General features: G+C 34.5%; 1 protein-coding gene across 1 annotated transcript; it reads left to right on the top strand.

The window, feature by feature from the left end:
• The first annotated feature begins 17,842 nt into the window (after positions 1-17,842).
• On the top strand, positions 17,843-20,389 carry LOC129217470 (serine--tRNA ligase, cytoplasmic-like). The gene has a single exon (XM_054851774.1). It carries the CDS (start codon positions 17,976-17,978, stop codon positions 19,464-19,466), a length of 1,491 nt encoding a protein of 496 aa, XP_054707749.1. The 5' UTR covers positions 17,843-17,975; the 3' UTR covers positions 19,467-20,389.
• The last annotated feature ends 322 nt before the right edge of the window (positions 20,390-20,711 follow it).

Here is a 20,711-nt window from a genome sequence, read left to right as displayed (position 1 = left end):
TTAGTTGTTCAAAAGCTTTAATAAATGTTTCTTTGGGGCCTCGGTGGCTCTCAAGAAGGAGTCTAGCTTCGCATACCGGAGGTTATGGGCTCGATTCCCATCTGTGTCCTGAATGTTTTTTCCTTCTCATTGTGTTGTAAATCATTCGTGTGTTTATTCGGAGGCAAATGCGCTTTGTTCGCGGTCCTCCGTGTATGTGAAGCGGATTAGCTTCTGGTATTGACAAAAGCAAAAAGTTGACTTTAACTAAATTTTTTTCATTAGGGAAAGTCACGAAAGTGCTGCTAAAGAGATGGCTTCAAGACGTTTATTTCCCCTATGTTGGTGATGAGTCTCACCTTGTGGTAGATTCTCTAACCCAGTATTGTGACGACTCCATCGTGAGTGAAGCAGTCCCTGACGCTGCGACTTTTGAATTAAAAAAAATTCCACCAGGTGCTATTGCAAAAGTTCAATCTTTAGATGTTGGAGTCTTCAGATCCTGGAAGCAGTTGGCGCGGAGAATATCCGACAAAGCAATGATGGAGGGAGGAATAGATATTTTTCAACGTGACAACATCCTGAAACTGCAGTCGCTAATTCATTTCCAGTTTAGTGCACCACAATACTCTTACATGATAAAATATGCGTGGTACAAGTCTGGGCTACTACAAACTCGGCCACTTCCATTTGAAACACCTCTGCAATTCTATTTTCCGCAAGAAATTGACCGTTGCGTTTCCTATACGAAATTTAAATTCATAAAATGTTCCTGGTGCCACTATTTTCTATGTTTTAAGAGCCATTATTTTAAAATTCAGACAAAAAACGGAAATTTTGGCAGTGACCATTTTTGATTTTCCTAATTTTTTTATGTCTCAAAGTAGGCCATAAGAAGTAAACATTCTGAAATTTTTAGCTTTCCAAAAATTTTTTTTCGCTCGTAAAAAATTCCCAAAGTTTGACGTTTTGCAGCGCTTTTTAGAAAAATTCTAAAAGTCGCATTTCAGTGCGCTTTAGCTCTTTACAGAAACACCACCCCACGGTTATGTTTATATTTATTGGTTGTACTGTATCTAGTAATGACGACTTCATAGTTATTTTGGTTGGGGGTTGTTGCTTTCTTCAGATAAGGGGTCGCAAAGTATGGATTTTATCCGTTTTCGCGCAAGTTGAACCTGCGTTATTTCCCCCAAAAAGCCACCCCCCGAAAAAAATGTAACAATACTGAAAGTTTATACTATGAAGAGAGTAAATGACACAAAATTTGTTTGAGGTTTAATTTTTTTTAGGAGAAAAAGGCCCTGATATTTTTCAAATTATCAAAAATTGTGCTTTTTTGATCACAATTAACTCAAAACAGCATCACTAAGAAAAAAAAACCTTTTATATATTATGGTACCTGGCTATGTGTAAAACATCATGAAAAAGAAAGCAGCATGGGATCTCTTCTTGTTTTCCAGAAAATAATTTTTTTTGTAGCTCATTTTATGCGTTTTCTCGTACGTAAAACGTGTGTCCAGTATGCAGATTAGATCTTCTAAAACTTTAAGGATGTAGTAAGAATGTATATATGTGTGTATAGAGAAAGAAAAAGACTAGTAATACTTTATTTTTCTGATTTTTACAAATTGATGATATTTTAATTGCAGGTAATTCAGAAAACGATAAATCCATATCATATATATATATATATATACATATATATATATACATTCTTACTACATCCTTAAAGTTTTAGAAGATCTAATCTGCATACTGGACACATGTTTTACGTACGAGAAAACGCATAAAATGAGCTACAAAAAAAAAAAAAATATTTTCTGGAAAACAAGAAGAGATCCCATGCTGCTTTCTTTTTCATGATGTTTTACACATAGCCAGGTATCATAATATATAAAAGGTTTTTTTTTCCTAGTGATGCTGTTTTGAGTTAATTGCGATCAAAAAAGCACAATTTTTGATAATTTGAAAAATATCAGGGTATTTTTCTCCTAAAAAAAATTAAAACTCAAACAAATTTTGTGCCATTTACTCTCTTCACAGTATAAACTTTCAGTATATGTTACATTTTTTTCGGGGGGTGGCTTTTTGGGGGAAATAAGGCAGGTTCAACTTGCGCGAAAACGGATAAAATCCATACTTTGCGACCCCTTATCTGAAGAAAGCAACAACCCCCAACCAAAATAACTATGAAGTCATCATCACTAGATACAGTACAACCAATAAATATAAACATTACCGTGGGGTGGTGTTTCTGAAAGAGCTAAAGCGCACTGAAACGCGACTTTTAGAATTTTTCTAAAAAGCGGTGCAAAACGTCAAACTTTGGGAATTTTTAACGAGCGAAAAAAATTTTTTGGAAGGCTAAAAATTTCAGAATGTTCACGTCTCATGACCTACTTTGACATATAAAAAAATTATAAAAATCAAAAATGGTCACTGCCACACCTTGCCTGAACTTCAAAATAATATGGCTCTTAATCATTTTTACTTTCTTCTATATCTAATATATAGAAGAAAGTATTGGATTCGTGCAAATTTTCGAATTTCGAATTTTGACGGATTCGAACGTTTTGAGGTGTGCGAGTCTATTTCGACCATTTTTGGAAAATGTCTGTCTGTCTGTGTGTGTGTATGTGTGTATGTGTGTGTGTGTGTATGTGTGTCACGTCTGTGTGTGACCAGTTTTTTGTGGCTGCTCTACAACAAAAACTACCGCATGAAATCGAACGAAATTTAGTACACATATGTGCCCCTATGTGAACTTGTGCCCATTAGTTTTTGGCGCGAATTCCTCCAAGGGGGGTGGAGCAATGGGACGTTTTTCGAGTTACGCGTGCTTGCTATTCCTCAGGAAGTAACTGGCGGAATCAAACAAAATTTGGTCCATATGTTGGTATTAACAGGAACAGGTGCTGATTCAATTTTGGTGTCAATAACTCAAACGGGAGTTGAGCTATAGAACGTTTTTTGTCGTCAATTGTGACTGCTGTATCTCAAGAAATAATGAACGGAATGTAAAAAGAATTTATCGGCAAGTAGCCCTTAGTGGGTATAAGAACTGATTTTATTTTTGTGTCAACAGCTAAAAAGGGGGTAGCGCAATCACCCGTTCTTTTTTTCCATTTTGAGTGCCCTATCTCAAGAAGTAATGCTACGTTCTGGTTGAAATTTGGAATATATGTGAATCCATATGTAAACAGGCTTTGGTTCAATTTTGACGCCGATCGCTCCAAGAGGTGTTGATTTTTTTTTTTTTTTTTTTTTTTTTTGCGAATAAAAATATTTTTATTAATGCAACAATAAGAAAGATAAATCGTAATAGATTGTCGTCTGCGTATTTCTCGTGATTTTAATTGTATGGAAATGATAGGAAATATTATCCCAATGATTTAAAATTTTTAACTGTTGCCATCTTATGTTTGTTAATAAATAAAATATTTGTAATTAATTCAAGATACCTCTGGGGGTGCTAGTACCAGGTAGCTATTAGCTCTTGGACTAGTTCTAAATTCTCATTAACTGTTCGATCCGGTGATGGTGCTGCCATCTATCGGTATATAAAATAATGGAGGCAAGGCACTAGTATGCAGACCTCGACATAAATACAGTTGAAGTCAGTTGTGACTCTTGAATAGAAATAGAAATAGAAATAGAAATTAATTCAAGTAAGGCTTTTAAAGTAACTTTCAATTTTCGCTCTTTGTTTTGTTTTTACAATAATTCAGACATTGGGATGGTCGTCAAGTTTTTGCATGTGTAATTTTGTTTTTGTTAGGAATATTGCTTCCTCGTCAAGCATGGGGAGGGATCAGAAAAAGGAAAAATATAGAAGAAAGTTTCGTGATGGCCACAACATACTAGTTTTGTTCAGTATCATATTTATCAGTAGCATGTTTTCCTTTCCATAAACGTCTTTCGTTTTTATTACTTTCTTCTATATCTAATATATAGAAGAAAGTATTGGATTCGTGCAAATTTTCGAATTTCGAATTTTGACGGATTCGAACGTTTTGAGGTGTGCTGAGTCCATTTCGACCATTTTTGGAAAATGTCTGTCTGTCTGTGTGTGTGTATGTATGTGTGTGTGTGTGTGTGTGTGTGTGTGTGTGTATGTGTGTCACGTCTGTGTGTGACCAGTTTTTTGTGGCCGCTCTACAACAAAAACTACCGCATGAAATCGAACGAAATTTAGTACACATATGTGCCCCTATGTGAACTTGTGCCCATTAGTTTTTGGCGCGAATTCCTCCAAGGGGGGTGGAGCAATGGGACGTTTTTCGAGTTACGCGTGCTTGCTATTCCTCAGGAAGTTACTGGCGGAATCAAACAAAATTTGGTCCATATGTTGGTATTAACAGGAACAGGTGCTGATTCAATTTTGGTGTCAATAACTCAAACGGGGGTTGAGCTATAGAACGTTTTTTGTTGTCAATTGTGACTGCTGTATCTCAAGAAATAATGAACGGAATGAAAGAAAAATTTATCGGCAAGTAGCCCTTAGTGGGTATAAGAACTGATTTTATTTTTGTGTCAACAGCTAAAAAGGAGGTAACGCAATCACCCGTTCTTTTTTTCCATTTTGAGTGCCCTATCTCAAGAAGTAATGCTACGTTCTGGTTGAAATTTGGAATATATGTGAATCCATATGTAAACAGGCTTTGGTTCTATTTTGACGCCGATCGCTCCAATCGGTGTTGATTTTTTTTTTTTTTTTTTTTTTGCGAATAAAAATATTTTTATTAATGCAACAATAAGAAAGATAAATCGTAATAGATTGTCGTCTGCGTATTTCTCGTGATTTTAATTGTATGGAAATGATAGGAAATATTATCTCAATGATTTAAAATTTTTAACTGTTGCCATCTTATGTTTGTTAACAAATAAAATATTTGTAATTCATTCAAGCAAGGCTTTTAAAATAACTTTCAATTTTCGCTCTTTGCTTTGCTTTTGCAATAATTCAGACATTGGGATAGTCGTCAAGTTTTTGCATGTGTCATTTTGTTTTTGTTGGGAATATTGCTTCCTCGTCAAGCATGGGGAGGGATCAGAAAAAAAAAAGAAAAATATAGAAGAAAGTTTCGTGATGGCCACAACATACTAGTTTTGTATGTGTCGGATCTGTATTTAATATTAATTTGCTTAATAAAATTTCTGAATTTGAATGTTTTTTAATAGTTTATATCATCTAAAGTAAACAAATTAGCTTTGCACAGAAGCTAAAAGAAAAAATAATTAATACTTATGAGAACCTTGTTTAGAAATAAAATATATTTCACCAATAATAATAACCACGAAAACTAGAGTGAAGTAAAATCTACTTACATCTACTACTACTACCTAAAATGCTAAAAGACATTTTTTATCTTGACCTTCTCCATAACATTTTACAGAGGGGAGGTTCAAATTCAATTATTCGAGAAAATTACTTTTAGTTATTCGAAAAGCAACAAAAGACACACCCACATTCACATTTCTATAGTTGGAAACAAATGTTTGAAGGAACTCCTCTTGGGGTCTAGGGCATTCGCCAAAAGAAAACATGATTTGAAATCAATATACATTATATTTCCATTGTTTTTACAATAAAATAAAACAAATATTTCGGGCATGGCGTTTTCCCCTATCCAGTTGCACGTCAATATCCCGGAACACAAGCCCCAAAAAAATTTCAATGCCGCAGTCTGTGCCACGACACCCCGCGCCATGGTAGTCACCCCGAGTAAAGAATTAATGCGATATTTCTCGCGCTCTTTGGTGGTGATCAAATATGGAAGTGAAATGTCTTGTCAGAAGCAGATGTTGAATTCGCGCCGTACCTTCCATTTCTGAACAAAACTCGCTAAATTTAGCGACTTCACTAAAAATTTCGGCAATTTTTAAGACCTCATATTTCGATAACGTGGTCACGAGGGCACGTAGTTTCAGTGCCATAAACATGTTTTTCAATGCTCTTTCGAATGCCACCAATTTGGAATTTTTTTGAATTTCCTTGATCGTGATGTTTCCTGGTATGGGCTACTTGCCGATAAATTTTTCTTTCATTCCGTTCATTATTTCTTGAGATACAGCAGTCACAATTAACGACAAAAAACGTTCTGTAGCTCAACTCCCGTTTGAGTTATTAACACCAAAATTGAATCAGCACCTGTTCCTGTTAATGGCAACATATGGACCAAAATTTGTTTGATTCCGCCAGTTACTGCCTGAGGAATAGCAAGCACGCGTAACTCGAAAAACGCCCCATTGCTCAACCCCCCTTGGAGGAATTCGCGCCAAAAACTAATGGGCACAAGTTCACATAGGGGCACATATGTGTACTAAATTTCGTTCGATTTCATGCGGTAGTTTTTGTTGTAGAGCGGCCACAAAAAACTGGTCACACACAGACGTGACACACATACATACACACCCCCACATACACACATACACACACACACACACACACATACACACACACACATTCACACACACACATACATACACACACACAGACAGACATATTTTCCAAAAATAGTCGAAATGGACTCAGCACACCTCAAAACGTTCGAATCCGTCAAAATTCGAAATTCGAAAATTTGCACGAATCCAATACTTTCTTCTATATCTTAGATATAGAAGAAAGTAAAGAGCGTGAAAAGGGTTGTGAGATTGAAACGATTAAGTTTTCTTAAGCGCAAGCGCAAATACGTTGCAAACTTGTGGAAGATTGAAACCAATATGGTTTCGCCAAATCTATCTTTTTACTTTCTTCTATATCTAATATATAGAAGAAAGTATTGGATTCGTGCAAATTTTCGAATTTCGATTTTTGACGGATTCGAACGTTTTAAGGTGTGCTGAGTCCATTTCGACCATTTTTGGAAAATGTCTGTCTGTCTGTCTGTGTGTGTGTATGTGTGTATGTGGGGGGGTGTATGTATGTGTGTCACGTCTGTGTGTGACCAGTTTTTTGTGGCCGCTCTACAACAAAAACTACCGCATGAAATCGAACGAAATTTAGTACACATATGTGCCCCTATGTGAACTTGTGCCCATTAGTTTTTGGCGCGAATTCCTCCAAGGGGGGTTGAGCAATGGGACGTTTTTCGAGTTACGCGTGCTTGCTATTCCTCAGGAAGTAACTGGCGGAATCAAACAAAATTTGGTCCATATGTTGGTATTAACAGGAACAGGTGCTGATTCAATTTTGGTGTCAATAACTCAAACGGGGGTTGAGCTATAGAACGTTTTTTGTCTTCAATTGTGACTGCTGTATCTCAAGAAATAATGAACGGAATGAAAGAAAAATTTATCGGCAAGTAGCCCTTTGTGGGTATAAGAACTATTTTATTTTTGTGTCAACAGCTAAAAAGGGGGTAGCGCAATCAATCGTTCTATTTTTCCATTTTGAGTGCCCTATCTCAAGAAGTAATGCTACGTTCTGGTTGAAATTTGGAATATATGTGAATCCATATGTAAACAGGCTTTGGTTCAATTTTGACGCCGATCGCTCCAAGAGATGTTGATTTTTTTTTTTTTTTGCGAATAAAAATATTTTTATTAATGCAACAATAAGAAAGATAAATCGTAATAGATTGTCGTCTGCGTATTTCTCGTGATTTTAATTGTATGGAAATGATCGGAAATATTATCTCAATGATTTAAAACTTTTAACTGTTGCCATCTTATGTTTGTTAACAAATAAAATATTTGTAATTAATTCAAGCAAGGCTTTTAAAAAAACTTTCAATTTTCGCTCTTTGCTTTGCTTTTGCAATAATTCAGACATTGGGATAGTCGTCAAGTTTTTGCATGTGTAATTTTGTTTTTGTTGGGAATATTGCTTCCTCGTCAAGCATGGGGAGGGATCAGAAGAAAAAAAAGGAAAAATATAGAAGAAAGTTTCGTGATGGCCACAACATACTAGTTTTTTTGAGCAATCACGATTGCTTATTGCTTTTATTTCACCGTCCTTGGCGTTTGGTTCCTTTTTACTTTCTTCTATATCTAATATATAGAAAAAAGTATTGGATTCGTGCAAATTTTCGAATTTCGAATTTTGACGGATTCGAACGTTTTGAGGTGTGCTGAGTCCATTTCGACTATTTTTGGAAAATGTCTGTGTGTGTGTGTGTGTGTGCATGTGTGTGTGTGTATGTGTGTCACGTCTGTGTGTGACCATTTTTTTGTGGCCGCTCTACAGCAAAAACTACCGCATGAAATTGAACGAAATTTGGTACATATATGTGCCCCTATGTGAACTTGTGCCCATTGGTTTTTGGCGTGAATTCCTCCAAGGGGGGTGGAGCAATGGGACGTTTTTTGAGTTACGCGTGTTTGCTATTCCTCAGGAAGTAACTGGCGGAATCAAACAAAATTTGGTCCATATGTTGGTATTAACAGGAACAGGTGCTGATTCAATTTTGGTGTCAATAACTCAAACGGGGGTTGAGCTATAGAACGTTTTTTGTCTTCAATTGTGACTGCTGTATCTCAAGAAATAATGAACGGAATGAAAGAAAAATTTATCGGCAAGTAGCCCTTAGTGGGTATAAGAACTGATTTTATTTTTGTGTCAACAGCTAAAAAGGGGGTTGCGCAATCACCCGTTCTTTTTTTCCATTTTGAGTGCCCTATCTCAAGAAGTAATGCTACGTTCTGGTTGAAATTTGGAATATATGTGAATCCATACGTAAACAGGCTTTGGTTCAATTTTGACGCCAATCGCTCCAAGAGGTGTTGATTTTTTTTTTTTTTTTGCGAATAAAAATAGTTTTATTAATGCAACAATAAGAAAGATAAATCGTAATAGATTGTCGTCTGCGTATTTCTCGTGATTTTAATTGTATGGAAATGATCGGAAATATTATCTCAATGATTTAAAATTTTTAACTGTTGCCTTCTTATGTTTGTTAATAAATAAAATATTTGTAATTAATTCAAGTAAGGCTTTTAAAGTAACTTTCAATTTTCGCTCTTTGTTTTGTTTTTACAATAATTCAGACATTGGGATGGTCGTCAAGTTTTTGCATGTGTAATTTTGTTTTTGTTAGGAATATTGCTTCCTCGTCAAGCATAGGGAGGGATCAGAAAAAGGAAAAATATAGAAGAAAGTTTCGTGATGGCCACAACATACTAGTTCAGCTTGACCAGGGACACCAGCACCACCGCCGGCCGCCCTCTGCAGGCGCGGCTCCGAGCACTGCCTCCTGGAATCCGTTTCTCCAGGTCGATGGCGTCCATGTCCTGCACACACGTGCGCTCATACACACACACACACACACGCTCATACACACAAGCTTTTACACACATACACACAAGCCTTTACACACATACACACAAGCCTACGTGCATACACACAGGTCTACGCACACACACAAGCCTACACATGCACGCACGCGTGCCTACACATACACACACGCCTGCACGCACACACACAACTATACACACGTAACCGCCCTGGACGAGGAGTATGCTTGCGGGGACAGGAACTGTTTCTAGAAACAATAGCCCCCAATGAGTAGGGCCCTGTCGCAACTCGTGATTGCGAAAAACATAATTTGAATTCAAAATTTTAGAATTCAAATTATTATTATTATTATTATTATTTATTTATTTATTTATTTATTTTTTTTTTGAAAGACACTGCAAAATGTTCATTTTCTTTCGACATCAACTTAAGAAATTGCACCTGTAGGAGAAAAGACGTATTTATTTTCAAATTTTTATTTCTATGTACAAAAACAATAAAGAAAAGTCAAATCAGTTTTAGTCGAGCACAATTTGCCAAAATATTGCCTGACACATTATTCAGTGTAACAAGGGTGCCTTTTAACAACTCACAAAATTGCGCGCTTCTAATTTTAAGTCAATAACGTTAATTTTCTCGTTTCTATTTTCAGGGGGTTAATTATGACTTGATCTTTATATTCTGCCGTCTTAAGCGCTAGAGACAAATGTAATTTCCATTAAATCTAGACTTAAAGGAAGTTGGTAACCTAAAAAATCATTATTATTATTATTATTATTTTCAGTTTTTATGCATTCAAAATAGTTAAATCAAGGGCTTTCAAGAGACACCGAATTAATGTTTCTGTGCAGATTAAACGTAATTCAATTTAGATATTGGTGTAGCAGAAATATATTAAAATTTATTCACAATTTTACATTCCAAGTTGATTTTCTCAAAATGTCAGTTTTAAAAACTCATGTTCCCTTTCTAGGATTTAACAGCCTCTTTCACTTCATCATCTGTGGCGAAGTACTTGCCGCCAAGAACAAAAGTGGAAAAAAAGGATATCGCTCGGTGCCAAGTCCGGACAGTAAGGTGAGTGGTTTACCTGTCCCCGTTAAAAGGACTTTATCAGAGTTTGGGTTTCTTTTGCAGTACGGGAGTACGGGAGCTACTGTTATCATGCAACAATAGCATGATACCTAAGGTCATGTACCGGTACTTTCGGTATTAGCTGAAAATGATAAATAGTTTAAATTTTCAATTTAACTTATCAAAAATCTACTTATTTTCTAAATGTGCATTTCTTTTTTCGTGATACAGAACTATCATATCAATCTATTGAGATAAAAATTTGGCTTTAAAAGCACGAGGTAAAGGAATATCATTAAACAAAAGTAGCGGAAAGATTGCAAAATGATATTTTCATTTCTAGATAGATGAATCGCATTTTCAGGCGTTTTTCTACCGTTTTGTTTTTTTTTTTTATTTCCTTGATCACTCACTTTCCCTTTAGGGAAAGTTAATTTCGAGTGTAATTTCGACTGCATTTGTTTAACGAATAAGTTATTCCAACCATCAATTGTAGTAATACCAATATTTCATGATATTTTGTTTAAAAATTTGTCTTAACAGTACTGAATATTGTTAAAAAACTTTTTCTTGTGTTAGTAAAACAAATGGTAATTTGTTGTCCCAGTACTGTTTCGTTGTCATGTCTCGCTTTATTCTTGGCAAGATTAATATTTTGAAATTATGTGTAGTGCCTTGAAAATTTACATTGAGGTTACGAAATCATTTGAAACATATTTTCAGATATTTACATCATTATAATTGTAAAGAATTTTGAAAAGAACGCGGAAACGAATATGAAAAACTAACAAGATCAAATTTAGTCAAGTTTATCGTAAATTTCAAACGTAAGGGTTAGTAATAAAAATCAGATCTCTCCTGTTTAAGAGAAAATGATGTTAATATTGAAAAATTATTGTCTCTTGGAAAAAAATTACAACTAGCTATAAATCTTTAAAAAATTATAATAATAGTACATACAATACAAGAAATACACACACACACAAAGGATTTTTCTAAAAATAACGCAACGGAGACCTAATTAGTTGAAGATGAAGGACTTCTAGACAATTAGAAGATAGGTGTATCGCTCATTGTCAACAGTACCACCGATCTGCGTGAATTCAGAAGGAGTATTTTTGACTGTAAGAATGTTGAGCTCTAAATGAGTTCCAGACTTAAAGAGAATTCAATGAATATATGCATTACGTTTTTTACTATTACTATTTTTTTATTATGACATTTGTTCCTTCATTTTATAGTTGTTCCCGATACGTTTTCATAAATAATACATTTTTTGTACAAAATTATGAAATGTGGCAACGACACGATATGCTTTCAAGAATGTTTTGAGAAATTTCAAATACCGGTATTAATACCGATATTCCGGTATCACGTTTAAAAAATACCGAATACCGGTATTGAATTTTCGGTCCGGTATTGCAATCCCTAATTACAACATATCGCAATAACGTGGAAAAGTTTTGGTTAGTAAGGACTTGAAAAACATGTTTTTCTAATTCGAATAATATCTTTCGATCGTGCATTGAGTCTGAAAATTCAATAATGTAATGAATTGCATCGTTTCTTTGTGATTTTTTTTTTTTACACTTTTGCTTCAATGTGTTTTTTAATGCCATAAGATGGAAAACTTTCTGTTGGTGATGACTTAAAAAGAAAAAAAAAAGAATTTTCGAAATCGGATAGTATCTTTCAATCGCGCGACGAGCCAGAAAAATTTAAAAAATGGAGAATTTCACCGGGTTTTTATTTTTTAAAACTAAAAATATTTTGCTTCAATGTCTTTCGTGACGTGATTGGAATCACGTCATGAAAGACGAAGGAGAAAGAATCTGGACTCCAACTTTTAGAATTTTATGACAGTCGACTACGAATCCGACTCCTGTACCCGAAAATTCATTGGACTCTAACTGCAGGACTCCAACTCTGACTCCGTAGCTTAGGCAAAAATTTAGACACTGAGTGGAAATGGCCTGACTCCGACTCTTGGAAATTTAAAGTCTATCTCAAAATAAGTCCGACTCCAACTCAGCAAACATTTTGCATTGGCACAGGTGCGGACTTGGGAAAACGATCGATTCCGAGTTCAAGTATTTGAATTTAAAACCTTCGGCGATATTTTGATGGTTGAAATTATAACCCTGGATTAACCCTAAACTCCATCCAGTAATTAGCGTTCATTGTTGACCATTTTTTCGTTTCTTCATTCCCCTGAAATGACAGTCTTACTAGTCGGGGGCGGCATTTCAGCATTTCATTTGGGGGGTCGAGTTTCTTAAATATGTATTACCACAGTGCGGTGCTAAACACACATAAGCTATAACAGGAAGTGGTCATAAAATCGGTTTAATATGAATAAAATTTAGTGTTTAGAAACAATTAAAACTTAGATTCATTTTTTTCATAAGTTATCATACATAACATCTCGATACTAAAGTTTTTATACCTTTTGGAAAAGTTTTAATGCATGATTGCCAGTAGAGCTAAATTGAAAAGTTTTTTTTTTTTTTTTGCCCATTGTTCTTCAAAAATAATTCTCTAACCTCCTGCGACATAAAAAAATCTTTCTCTACTAGTAGAGAAGTACTTTCCAATCAGCTCAGCTAGCTGAGCTGATTGGAATAATTAAAAAATAATTGAAGTAACTAAGATATGGATGAAAACACTTTTTATATCTTGCTTTTCAAAATCACCCAAGGCAACTTCAAAAATTGTGAGGGACTTAATTTTTCCTCATTGAATAATCTAGTCTCGTCGGCGCTCTCAGCTTCAATGAGATGTCATCTGCCTCCAGCTCTGTTATTCACTATTCCAGACTGATGAGTTCATAACAAGGACGAAGGTGCAATCTCTGGATGTGATACCGGTCTGTCGGTATACTGCTTGTAATTTTTCTTGCCATATGCTAAAAATTTTACTCGTTATTGAAACATTTTATTTTGCGTTTTCAAAATCCAATCCAGATAATATAAAGCCAACTATACAGAAAAATAATTATCATCAAACCTTGTGTTAATTTCAATCAAAACTGAATCGATTACTTCATACAAAATATTAAAAAATCAATGTTTGACTTCACAGCGTCATGTGGATTTTTGTCACCTCGGAGGACGAATTATTTTGAAAAGTTTCACGATTGATTGAAATATACATCTAGATAAAATCTATTTTCAGTTTAAATTGTAAATTGAACTATGGTAGTATAGTGCACAGATCAATCGTAGATTGAACTGTGGCTTGACTAGTTTGAAAATTAAGGGTAGCGGATTGAAGATGTTTTAATAGAGTAAAGCATTTTTCAAAAACTTTCCTCAATGCAAACAAATTGAACAAAAATTCAAACGAAGTCATACATGCTTAAGAGCATGAGCTTTTTCACCATTGAAAGAATCGTTTTGCAATAATTCTTTCAGTCGTCAAATCACTGCTTCGAAGTTATACAGAATTGTTTTTCTGGTTTTAACTCTTGAAGACCATCTTGTGTCACTCCGAGGTTGCATAATTACAGAGTCCCATAAATGGTATTTGTTGATATGTTTTTTGTTGATTCAATAATCACATACATTTTTGAAACCTCTTAATATAACGCATATAACTCTCATATAACGCATTGAGCAGCTGAACCGTGTTTCTAGTAGAAGAAAGCGATGAACACTCCTTAAATAAATATACACTTAAAAAAATGAGCGTGAAAGTGAATGTGAAATATCAAGAAATTTTCTTGATGTTTCACATTCACTGCAGCCACATGCAGCCACACCACTTTACGCGAGCCTCTCGTATTGAACATACCATCGTTACGGGCATACAAGTAAGAAATATTTAGCCTTTATCAGGAAATGTTTTCTTTAGTTAAAATCAACAATGGTTCTCTATCAGTTTTCTATGTTCTGAAAAGGCCGGAAAATACTTCATGAATTTCTAAGTCATCATCCAAATAACGAAAAACACTTTCTAGTCTGGGAATGTGTCGAGTTTCATCAAATAGTTACTGAGAACCAGCGAGATTTTTTTTTTAATGAACATTGATTTCCAACTTACATAAATAATTTCAACCATTTTATATCATTCTGCTCAAAAAATTTGGGGGTGCGACCGCCCCCCTCTTGACCCCCCTATTTGCCGCCCCTGTTACTAGTAAAACAGTTAAGTTACCGAATCGTTTTCAGCCTTGTTGCAATAAAGCCTTTCCCTGCATGTTAAACATTACCAAAACATGTTATCAAACAAATCATGCCGTGGCGCAAGTTTCATTGTTGAAGCACGCAAGTACGCGGGTTACTCGATCATCAGCTATTATTTATATGAGGATAATTATTGTTGATATTATTTGTTTTTATTTTTACGCTAAAGTTTTAATTTATGCAATCAGTGTTCGGCGGAGGAATTCACAACTCCAGAGCTCGAATGCGCTACCTTGCGGTGATTAAAGAAAAAAGGTAAAATATTCCATTCCACGTGTTTTCTTTGGGGTAAGTTATAGGCTTCTGACAGTTTATGATGTAATGCAATTTCAGAAGAATGGAAAAGAAAGCTTCCCACAAACACGAGGAAAATTACTGTCATTCACTAAGCGTCTAAGCAAGTTATAAGTCACGGCATTTGTTTGTTTTACCTTTTTCATCCGCCATTAGACAGTGGATGCAGCGCCCCCTATAGTTCATTGGAGTTGCAAATTCGGAGTCCTTTATGTTTCTACATAAAGATACGATTTTTTCTCCCCTCAACAATGAAACTTTTTCTTTAATTTGAAGGTACATTAATTCATTTAAAAAAAAATTTTTTTTTTTTTTTGGCAAAAGTGGAAAAACAAACAATTTTTGTCTTTGACGTATTTATTGTAATAAATTTATTATTTTTCAATCTTCTTGAAAGCTATTAAAGACTTTTTTAATGGAAAAAAATACATTAGCTTCTTTTTAATTGATCTAACATGATTTATTTTAACTTATCGAACTCTGTAATCTTTCTACCATTTTATTTCATTCATGATTTTAAAAAAAAATGGTTTAACTAACATGCGAAATCTCGCCAAGGGTTCTTTGCTCGCACAATACTAAAACTATAATCCTAAACAAAAACTCTTCAACTGAGAATGTAAGCAATAAAGTAAAGTTGGCGCACTATTTTGGCGATGAAAATTTTCGACTTTTGTTTTTTCTAGTTTAAATTTCATTCTCGGTTAAACATTTTTCATTTCGTTCTACGATAATATATTCAAGAAAATATTTTGCGTACTGTCCATTCCAAACTAAATGCTGCAGTAAAATAAGTTTAGTTAAATTAATTATTTTTAAACTTTGCGGAAATGAAAGCCCTAATTCTTCTGCTAATTATTATGAAATCCTTCTTTAAGCTTACGAACCCCCCCCCCCCATATTTTTAAAAATTCACACAAAACAATAAAACATTTTACCTGGTATAAACGTTATTTTCTTTAAAAAAAAAAAAAAAAAAAGCTTCGAACAGATGAACATATTTGTTGCTAATTGCATGCAAGTGCGAAGTCTGTTAATCCAGAGTTTTCTTGTGTTTACGCTTTCGCCTTCTATGACAATCAACTCACTTTTTAAAAGAAAACAATGAAAACTAACATTTTTGAGAAGCTCGAGAATACCATTATGGGACGAAACAATTTCTGTTGCTGAAAGCAATCTAAGACACATCGAATGCTTCAATAAATACTCATAACAAACTGCCTATGTTTACCAACAGACACACGTGGAACGCAATGTTTTACCTTTTTCTTTACTTTTGTGAATCATCGCAAGGTAGCGTATTCGAGCACTGGAGTTGCGAATTTGCGATTCTAGCTAATTTTGAGAATATTGATCAGATACTAGAAAGTCTATATTGGTATACGGGAAAGAAGGCTCGTTTGTTCTAGGCGAAGGTTCTTGTTTGTTTTTAAAGTCCTGTTTCACCACGGCAACTTTTTCTATTTTATAACAGTAGCATCGGAAAAAAGGGAAAAAAAAGGGGGGGGGATGTAAAAAAAAAGAAGAAGAAAAACACTTTTTTTGCTTCGGTGATAGGTAATGCGAAAAAGATGCCATTGGTGGGGAAAAGTGCGCATAAAAATTTGAATTTTTTTTTTGTACAATTTCTTGATTTGCTTTAATTGGGTTGAAGTTGGGAGCAAATGCTGTTTTTTGATGTTTTTAGCAAAATTAGTAAAAAAAATTTTTATTAGAATTTCGATGTTTGGTAGCGCGGAAAATGTGCCATTAGTGGCACTGAATTCCTTCCCTGGAAATGCGTAAAAGTTTTGGTAATTTCTTGTTGTCCAAATTTTTTAATGTTTTTTATCAAAATGTTAAAATACTGCTTTCGCCTTTACTTATATGAAATAATTATACAGTTTGTTACTTATATATTGCATTTTTAGATGCTTGGTGTGTTATAAATGAACTATTTGTTGCTTATAAACTTTAAAACTTGGAATATTCTATTAGAAAACTTTGTGTAGCTGCGTTCAAAATTAAGGTCGAACAGCACAGAAATCAACAAAGGAAACGGAGCGAATAGACAGAAAATTTAGGTTCACCCTGCTTTTCACGACATTTAAAATTTACAAAAGGTATGGTTGGAACTGAAAAACAGAGAAGGAGACACCAAAACTTCTGCCCGCACTCCCAAACAGAGTTTTATCTACACTATTTTAGGCAATAAAAGCTTTTCTTGAGTTGAATTTCTACATTTTATCGTTTTTATTTTTATTAGTTTAGCTAAAGGGAAAGCATCTCTTCCTTAATGGCCATTTGCAGCTTCTGTGCTACTTTTATTAGTATTTCTATTTACTTCACAGCTAGCGTAATAAGGCTTATAAATCGGAGTAAATATAGACATTGATATATCTGAAGTTGAGGGTTTTATAAGAGATCGCGAGAAATCACCACGAAAAATGGGCATGAAACTAAAATAAAGATAAGCAGAACCAAATTGCGGCATAAGGGGCACAAGCTCAGGACACCAAAATTGGGAGGGAACAAAATCTCTTCCTAAAGTTTTCACAAATTCTCAACGTCAAAAATATTTTTTTTCTTCATTATATTGAAAAAAAAGGGGTCTTTCGTTTAAAGTCATTGTGATGGAAGTTTCGAAATACGTTATTTTTAAGCAAGTGAGGTAGGAAAATAAATGCTGAACCATGGAAACTGTTTAGTTAAATATATCAAATAATAATTTTATTTTAATGATTGAAAAAAGAAGTAACAATTTTCGATTTTGAAAAGTACCTTCTTATTACACAATGATTTTCCCATTTTGTGAATCCAAAAGCCATGCAAGAGAGAAATATATATAGAAATATTTATGTCAAACGTAAATATTAACATAAAAACAATTTATGATTTATTTAAATTGCAATTTTAAACGCCAATTTTTATGATGCGCTGAACTGTGAAGGAAACGCAAACTAATGGATCACGTGGTAAGTCAGCCTGGATCCCAAGGCAGATTAGATTCCATTTATTTTATGCTCTATGGTGTTGTTTTCTCTAAGCTGCGTGAAGTTTAAATTGTCCACATTACCGCCAGAGGGCCAGAGAAGTCGCCGTGGCTACCGCTGATCAAACTAAAAACTGACGCAACGTGTCTGTACTGCGGTGCAATTAAATCGCCTGTGTAAAATTGTTTGTTGAAAGGTGCTGCTTCCAATAACATCGGTAATCAATAAGTCAAAATGGTTCTTGACATTGAATGTTTTCGTGCCGACAAGGGTGGCAATCCGGATAAAGTACGGGAGAACCAAATCAAGCGATTTAAAGATCCTGCTCTTGTAGATAAAGTAGTTGAAACTGATACCAAGTGGAGGAAACTTCGCCATGATCTTGATAATTGGAACAAGTTAAAAAATGTGTGCAGCAAAGAAATCGGTAAAAAAATGAAAAACAAGGAACCAGTCGGCAGTGATGATAGTGTGCCGGATGACATAGTAAATGCTTTGAGTAAGATAAATTCCGAGGCCTTACAGAACTTGACAGTTTGTCAAATTAAAAAAGTTAGTACTCTTTTGGATGACGAATTAGCTCGATGCAATAGTGATTTAGCAACATTTGAAGCTCTTCGCAATAACTCTTTGAAAGAAGTTGCTAATTGGTTGCACGAATCTGTACCTGTCAGTAACGATGAGGAAGAAAATATCATTGTTAGAACATGGGGGGATACAACTAGCAAGAAAAAATATTCTCATGTTGACTTAATTACAATGATTGATGGAGTTGATAATGAAAGAGGTGCAGTCACTGCTGGTGGAAGAGGTTACTATCTTATAGGTGCTGCAGTTTTCCTTGAACAGGCACTCATACAGCTTGCTTTAAGAATGCTGTATCAAAAGAAATATAAGCCACTCTACACACCCTTTTTTGTTCGAAAGGACATAATGCAAGAAGTTGCACAGTTAAGTCAGTTTGATGAAGAACTTTATAAAGTTATTTGTAAAAGTAGTGAGAAAGGTGACGGTGTCGTTGATGAAAAGTATTTAATTGCGACTTCTGAACAGCCCATAGCAGCTTTTCATAGGGACGAGTGGATTGCTACAGAATTGCTACCAATCAGATATGCTGGTCTTTCATCTTGTTTCCGCCAAGAAGTAGGCTCTCACGGTCGAGACACGAGAGGTATATTTAGGGTTCACCAGTTTGAAAAAATTGAACAGTTCTGCTTAACTTCTCCGCATGATAATAAGTCGTGGGAAATGTTTGACGAGATGCTTTCGAATGCCGAAGAATTTTGCCAAGCACTCAACATTCCCTATCGTGTGGTTAACATCGTTTCTGGCGAATTGAACAATGCTGCATCTAAGAAACATGATATCGAAGCCTGGTTTCCGGGTTCATCAGCATTCAGAGAGCTGGTGTCGTGTTCGAACTGTCTGGATTATCAATCTAGGCGATTGCAAGTTAGGTACGGCCAAACTAAGAAAATGAATGCCCAAGTAGATTATGTTCATATGCTTAATGCCACTATGTGTGCCACAACTCGAGTGATATGTGTGATTTTAGAGAATTTCCAGACTGAAACTGGAATTACTGTGCCTGATGCTTTGAAGCAGTTTATGCCACCTGATCTGCAGGATGAAATTCCTTTCGTTAAACCAGCCCCCATTGATGAAGCTGAAACGAAAAAACAGAAAAAGCAAAAAGAAGGAATGAAGAATAAAAAAGAGGAATGATGTTATTAACATTTAAGGAACTTGGACTTTAAAGAATTTTGGATACTACATTGCTAATATCACAACATTAAACATTATATGAAATCGCTCTATGGCTGGTTTGCTACATTTTTTATTTATTACTATTTCTTCATATTATACATATTGTTAACTATATAAAGGCAAATATACTATAATTTAAAAAATTTGATCTTGGGCCATTCCACCGTCACGTACGGGACAAAAATATGCTTTAATTTCATTGACATTTTGTCATATCTCTTAATAATTTAATGAAACAGGGGTAAGCAATTTTTTTAATCTTTACATTTGATACAAAGCTACTCCTAACACAATTATATTTTTATTAAACAATTTTGTTATTTAAAATAAAATTTATTTACATGCGTCACGTGCGGGACATCCAAAGTCAACCTCTGGCAACTTGCTTATGAATAAGCTAATATTTTTGCTCTATTAATACAGCAATGACGAAACAAATTGTAGAATTTGAAAGCTATGGTTCCAATGTAAAGGAAACATCTCATTAGTTTAGAAATAATTATTTAAACCACTGAAAACAAATTGTATATTCCCATTCCATTGAAAATGGTCATTTTGTCCAGAAGTGACAATTCCTATATTTCATAAAAAAGAAAAAATTTTTGAAGCAAGTTTTTGCTTAAGATGTCACACATGCGTTTGTGATTTCTTAAGCAATTAAATTTTGTTCATCATCCTTTTAAATTATTATTTTTTATGAAATAGATGAAGCGTCACCTGCGGGACAAAATTACTGTTTTCCATGGAATAACCCTCTAGTCTTCGAAAGGAAAAAAAAGAAAGAGAATTTTTTTAGTTAAAAAATTATTGAATTCGGCCCCCATTTTAATGGTATTTTCATCATCCAATATTTATTTTTTACTTACTTTACTACACTGGTTTTCAGTTTAAATAAAAAAATTCAGATTTCACTTAGTATTGAATTCTTTCAATCAAATAATTTGACTTCGTTTTTTTTTTCTCTGACGGATAGTTTAAGACCTCATAAGTTATTAAAAGTTATAATAAACTTTACTTCTTGAAACAGTAGTCAGTCAGAAAAAAGTGCGACTTTTCTGCTTGAAGTTTCCAAGTAGATGCTATGTGCAATACTTTATACAAGAAACTTTATCGGTAGAATGCTATAAGCTGACATCCAGCCTCTTTAAATTATATACTCAGAGAAAAGCACAATATATATTCATATGAAATAGTTCTCACAGT

The sequence above is a fragment of the Uloborus diversus genome, chromosome 2 (assembly GCF_026930045.1).
Source record: "Uloborus diversus isolate 005 chromosome 2, Udiv.v.3.1, whole genome shotgun sequence".
NCBI classification, from domain to species: Eukaryota; Metazoa; Arthropoda; class Arachnida; order Araneae; family Uloboridae; genus Uloborus; species Uloborus diversus.
Note: the sequence above shows the minus strand (reverse complement) of the source record. Positions and strands in the feature narration are given on the sequence as shown.

Bases quoted from the DNA above. Each gene is read 5' to 3' on its own strand.
- LOC129217470 (XM_054851774.1), top strand. From the start codon at position 17,976: ATGGTTCTTGACATTGAATGTTTTCGTGCCGACAAGGGTGGCAATCCG.